We start from the raw sequence: 5750 nt of genomic DNA, 5'->3' as shown, positions 1-5750 counted from the left end.
TTTACCTTTGACCTTGGAAATTCCGTAAAAAAAGGCTGAATTTTTATTGATTTATAATTTATTGCATCTATCGAAACAATTACGAAAATTTACCTACGACCAAGACATTATAACTCCAACATTTTTTGTTTGGGATGGGAAATCATGAATTAATGACACCTTCCCCTTTGGGTTTAGCGGAAAGAATCCTTTGTCTTTGACTAAACCCACCCATGTTCCTCCATACCATAGCCGCCGTAACTCTTTCTGACAATCCTGCTAGCCGCTGCTGGGTGACAGGCATCAGCTCTATTGAGTCACGCGTGGAATATGAACGAAGCATAGACCGGTAGTTTTAGTTATAACTTTATTTTATTTTAAGCCGATTTATTGGTTTGAACTAATAAATTCTCAGTTTTCAAGTTAAGAATATCAATGACAATATGTTATGCAACAGAAGCGCAGAGCGTATACCGCGTCATAAAATATTATTAAAAGAAGAAGAAAGTAAATAATAAGTACGTTTATCTTGATTTTAAAGACAGGCATTTATTTACAAAAATAAAATGACAAATTTCGAGACGATGGCTAAGGAATAATACAAAATAAGGTATCCTGTGCCTTACGACTGTGTCAAACAGGCTCAGTTCAGCAAAGACCAGGCCACAGGCTGTGACGCTGATGTTCAAATGAGCCTTGTGACACGTTACAGGTGTAAATCAGCTTTATAGTGCGTGAGAAAAAAATTTGTGTGACGTAATACAATGAGTATTTAATGTAATTTTATAGTTTCAAGTATTTTAACGTAAAAACATTTTCGTGTAGCAACATTAACTTACTTGACTTTAAAACGTCAAAAGTGTTTGTCAGTTTGTTATTGTCAAAGCTGCGAAATAAAGTGCGAACATATACCATAATAACGTATTTTCCAACTTGGTTTGATTACCGGATAAGTATTGTCTAACAAACAATTTAATAGATTTAAGTAGTCATAGGTTTGTAGTACATACTTTTGCCCAATACCTTAACCATGAGTCCCAAAAGAAGAAACCAAAAACTGGCTGCACAAAACACTAAAAACTTAAAGCGGGAAAGTGACACCCAAGATTTATCTGTGAGACGTGCTAAAGTTGCTAAAACCGAAGAAGATGAGCTAAAGGCAAAGAAGAAAAAGAATTTCATCGAAGCTTGTAAACAAGTCACAAGTAGAGCTTACTTTGACCTCAACACTAGACTGCTTCTATTATATTCGCCGTCATGTTTTAAAACCGCTCGTTGTAAGCATGAAGAAAAAGCAGTAAGTACAGAGTTTCTAACTGCGTAATTTGATTTTTCCTCTTATTTTTTTTAAAACGGCTGTAGGACATTTAATCGGCGTGTATTTTTATTGAAGTACATTCTTATAGGTTCTCTGTGCTTTACTTATTGGTATGCGATTATTAAATACCAACTAATTTTCATAATAACTTGGAATCCCGAAGTAACTCACTAACAACCAGTTAATCTAAAGTGTCATAAAAATATTTATTTTGTTTTCATTGTATAGTTTCTTATTTGTTTTGTTTTCTTATTAGTAAAATCATACTGAGTTAACGTCTAATTTTGGCAGCTGATCTAATCTTAGTAATTATTAAAGCAATTATTTTAATTTCCAGGCCAATTTCAAGCAGATGCCACCATATGCTACAGAATCATTTATGATAGAAATAAAAATAATGCTTGGAGCGAAGGATTGGAAGTTTGTCAAATGTGCATCACCCCTAATCAGTACTTGTCTGCAAATGTTCTTATGGGTGTTGTTGAAATTATGTTGGTAAATATTGATTTTCTACCTTTTATAAAACAAAATATATTATGTATTTAATACTTTGCGAGACATGTTTATACTAAAATATTACATTATCACATTACAGAATGCACATGATGATGACTTCTGTGAACATTCAGTACCAGATATCATAGACAAATGCCAACAAATCTTATCACAAAACTTTAGTACACATCCTCCTTGTATTGACAAACCTCTAAGAGCCTGTTATAACAAATTCCTGACCTCACCCATGGATTTAAAAGAAAAAACATTCACAAATAGAACAGAATATGAATGCAGCAAGGGTATTGTTAAGTACTGTATAAACAGGCTGGAATATGAAATCAGTAATAATAGTATTGATGGCCCTTTAGTTGATAAGAATGAAAATATTCCAATGGAAATGCAACAGAGTGTCAGAGGTATGCATTGGCAGAAAGAGAGGTTTGAGATATTTGAACTCCTTGATAGACATGACAGAATAGAGAGATTGATGGCAGTTCTTGAAAGTGTCATTGAACTGTTGCAGTTTGATCTTGCTATTTGGAATTCAAGGTAAAGTATTTATTTTAAAGGCTACATCAGCAATAGAAATTTGCTTACACAGATTTCCAAAACACATAATCTCATTGAGTGAGCAATTATTATGGCATTAGCTAAGGAAATAGCTTAACACTAAGTGTAGTTTAAATAAACAAACTTAATAACAATTCCTCAGAAAATGTAGGCACTTGGTAAATTGGATTATTGTAACTAACCTGTTGCTGATAAGTGATAGTATTATTAATATTATTTTTACAAATAACCTAAACTACAACCAGAAAAAAAATTCTTCGCATATAACTCAAATCAAGTATCTTCACACATCTATTTGTTAATCTTAAGAGATAGTAATTAGCCAATAAGAAGCCATAATTAAAAAAGGTATTTCAGTATGCCAATTGTTTGTCCCTCTACCCTGCCCTAAATATAGTTTTTTCTGAGCTAAGTGACAAAATACAGTCAATTGCTACTCTACAATTTTAAATGAAATTGAACAGCCTTAGATAGTAACATTGCTCTACAATGAATCACCATAAAATAACTAACTATTCCTTCTATTTCAGGTATACCTCAGGTAATGTGTGTCGTCATCTTATGAGATCCCATAAACCCCTAATGGCGTTTGTTTTATGGGGAGATTGTGTGCTACTAACTGGAGCTGTGACAACCACTTGCAGACAAATACTTAGACTCTTTGCATATATGGTTCATCTTGAATATCCAGATTCAATGTTGAGGACTATGACTGTAAGTACGAAATTTGTTAACTATTTTTTTAATAACTGATTCAGACAATGATCTCAGGGGAATATAAATTCGGGTTAAAAACTATCCTGTATAATCCTGGTTAAAAATTAACTGTGTTTCGAGTTTCGTCAAAATCCGTGAAGTGGTTTTTGCGTGAAAGAGGAACAAACATCCATACATACAAACTTTCGCTTGTATAAAATTAATAGTAATTAATTTTTGGTTTTCAGGTGTGGTTGAACATAATGGTACAAACATTTTACATCTGTGAAACGGACTCTAATATGAACTATCCAAACGTCGCCAAATATAGTACAGTGTTAGGCAGAGAGTTTTATAAAATGATCTCAGGTTGGTAATTTTTTTTAAATTTACAATTACTTCCACTATCAATCATTATCAATTCAATGTAGTATCAAATAAGTTAGCCGATTTTTTAATATAGTAGTCTTCTTTTCTATTTTCAGATATGCCTCATAGCTCCATCATCAGGATAATAGAAACAATTGAACCTTCTTACATGAAACACATTTTAGGAGTCATGCATGCACAAAGATTACTCTTAACAGACAATGACTGTATAATTAGTATATTAATTCAATTTATCAATAATTCTCAATGGGAGAAATATCCAAAAGATAATAATCAAATCATACTGTCTGAAAGACTGTTTCCCAAGCCTAAGAAAATTAAAAAAGTCCTAAACTATTTGATAAAAAAATGTACGAGCTGGACTCTTGAAAGTACATCAGAGAATAGAGAATATGGAAAAATAAATTTGGAATTGTTACAAAATGAGTCTGAGCCAAGTATAAATCATGTTATTCATACTTTATACATAACTCTAGAAGCATATATAGATACATATGATATTCATTCTGTAAAGGAAACATGGGACAAATTAAACGAACAAGCTCTTAATCACAGTTCTTCACAAAACAAGCAAGAATATGGTTCTTACGCAGTCACAGAGCATATAATAAAAAAATATAAATCTATTCTCAAAAATATTAATGAATTACATTTAGCTTTTCAGAGTTTGAAAAGTGTAGGGGTGCCAGAGGCTCTGCGTATTTTTGAAAATGCAGGCTTGTTATAGCTAGACTGAACTGTGAACTGAATTTGTTAACATAAGTTTAAAATTAGATGTATAATTATCTGGACCAAAATTGATTTTTATGACTCTCTAAAGTAGCATAGTAAATCTCAACATGAGATTATATTTTAAGTAGGTATTGTTCTGCTGTTCCGTAATGAAGCCATGCTTAGAAATTATTATTTTAAGACAGCTGTAAAAAGTAAACTTAGATTTGTATACATATATATTTTACTGTTAAATAATGCTTGTTTTTTTTTTTCTTTTGATCTTTTTTGGTCACATGTCAACCATTTACCAGTATTTCCAGAAGAACAAATAATGATACTCCATATTTTGTTTCTATTATTTTTAATGTTATTTACCTAATAATAAGGAAAATAAAAATAGAATTACACTACAGTTTGTTTAGTATTTTGGCATAAAATGTCCCCTGGCTTTCTTTGAGCGCTTGGCTTTCTCAATATCTACATTTGGGTATTCTGCTTTTAGTTTCTCCATGTCCATGTCGGGGAATCTCTTCAGTAGATGCTGTACGTGGTTGAAGTCTCTGTTGCGAGCTTTTCTTTCAATATTGTACTCTTTCTCTTTGTACATTCTGTAGAATTTTTTCACAGCAGTACTGTTGATAAAGCCATTTTCGAGGTATGGTCGCACCCAACGTTTGTTCATATGTTTAGGTAAGTAATATTCTGACTTCTTGTGTTTGTCTGGCAACCCAAAGAGGTTCACAACATCTTCTACAGGCCGCTCTCTAGTTTCACCAGTTTCGAGTTGATAGTATGCTACATTACGCTCCCTTATGACTGTTTCAATGTTATTCATGGATTCTTGAACTTTGTCGATTCGTTCAGGATTAGGAAACAGTCTCATTTTGTCATTACATTCATGCTCCATTGTGTAGAGCATGTTGCGTTCTTTTAACAAAACATACCACAGCTTGTGTAAATCTGTGTTCGATTTGATTCTTAGTTCATCGGTTTTCCATGATCTGCCGACTCTAATGTTGGATTCTCCCCAATTTTTCTTAGCATCGAAAAATTCCATTAGGTCATTTGCTGGACTTGTAGTGTGTATGGCTCGAGGAGGTGCTGCTGCAAATTTGATAGCATTTTGACTTCGCATACATAGTGCCACAGTGTTTTTAAACAAATTACTAATCATTATTAATTATTTTCAATAAGTTGATGTAATTGACTGACTATCTTTTAGGTTATCTACTGTTCTGTCAGTGTCACAACCAAGAACCAACTGACATGCAAACACAGTTCAGAAATGTAAAAATTTTCGCCCTATTCATTATAAATAAATTAATTAAGTAAGGACATTCATAAGTAGGAGTATTTGATTCTTTTTTACTAAATTAATGGAAAAACATATGAAATACCAAAATAAAATATCGTTTTACTCTAAACTTGACGATTTTTATAACAAAATAAAAACAGCAGTATTGGTTGTTATAACATGTTGCCAATGTTTTTCAATAAAAAATGATAGAAAATAAATAAATCAACGCGAATGCACATCAGAATGGCACACAAAACATTTATTTGTGTAATCTCAAACTCAAAAGAC

At 32.2% G+C, this 5750-nt stretch overlaps 2 protein-coding genes across 2 annotated transcripts; one reads left to right on the top strand and one right to left on the bottom strand.

The window, feature by feature from the left end:
- The first annotated feature begins 1693 nt into the window (after positions 1-1693).
- Positions 1694-4604, top strand: LOC113502469. The gene is made up of 5 exons (XM_026884052.1): positions 1694-1792; positions 1893-2344; positions 2896-3079; positions 3310-3430; positions 3547-4604. Exons 1-5 carry the CDS (start codon positions 1727-1729, stop codon positions 4176-4178), a joined length of 1455 nt encoding a protein of 484 aa, XP_026739853.1. The 5' UTR covers positions 1694-1726; the 3' UTR covers positions 4179-4604.
- LOC113502470 (39S ribosomal protein L47, mitochondrial-like) lies at positions 4510-5397 on the bottom strand. Its single transcript, XM_026884053.1, has one exon. The coding sequence runs from the start codon at positions 5337-5339 to the stop codon at positions 4584-4586; it is 756 nt and encodes a 251-aa protein (XP_026739854.1). The 5' UTR covers positions 5340-5397; the 3' UTR covers positions 4510-4583.
- Positions 5398-5750: the final 353 nt, after the last annotated feature.

Source organism: Trichoplusia ni, chromosome 17, assembly GCF_003590095.1.
Source record: "Trichoplusia ni isolate ovarian cell line Hi5 chromosome 17, tn1, whole genome shotgun sequence".
In the NCBI taxonomy this organism is placed as follows: domain Eukaryota; kingdom Metazoa; phylum Arthropoda; class Insecta; order Lepidoptera; family Noctuidae; genus Trichoplusia; species Trichoplusia ni.
The sequence above is the reverse complement of the archived record's forward strand: the minus strand, read 5'-3'. Positions and strand labels throughout refer to the sequence as shown.

Bases quoted from the DNA above. Each gene is read 5' to 3' on its own strand.
- LOC113502470 (XM_026884053.1), bottom strand. From the start codon at position 5,339: ATGATTAGTAATTTGTTTAAAAACACTGTGGCACTATGTATGCGAAGT.
- LOC113502469 (XM_026884052.1), top strand. From the start codon at position 1,727: ATGTGCATCACCCCTAATCAGTACTTGTCTGCAAATGTTCTTATGGGT. The intron at 1,793-1,892 runs GTAAATATTGAT...ATCACATTACAG, and splicing joins GTGTTGTTGAAATTATGTTG to AATGCACATGATGATGACTT. The intron at 3,080-3,309 runs GTAAGTACGAAA...TTTGGTTTTCAG, and splicing joins CAATGTTGAGGACTATGACT to GTGTGGTTGAACATAATGGT.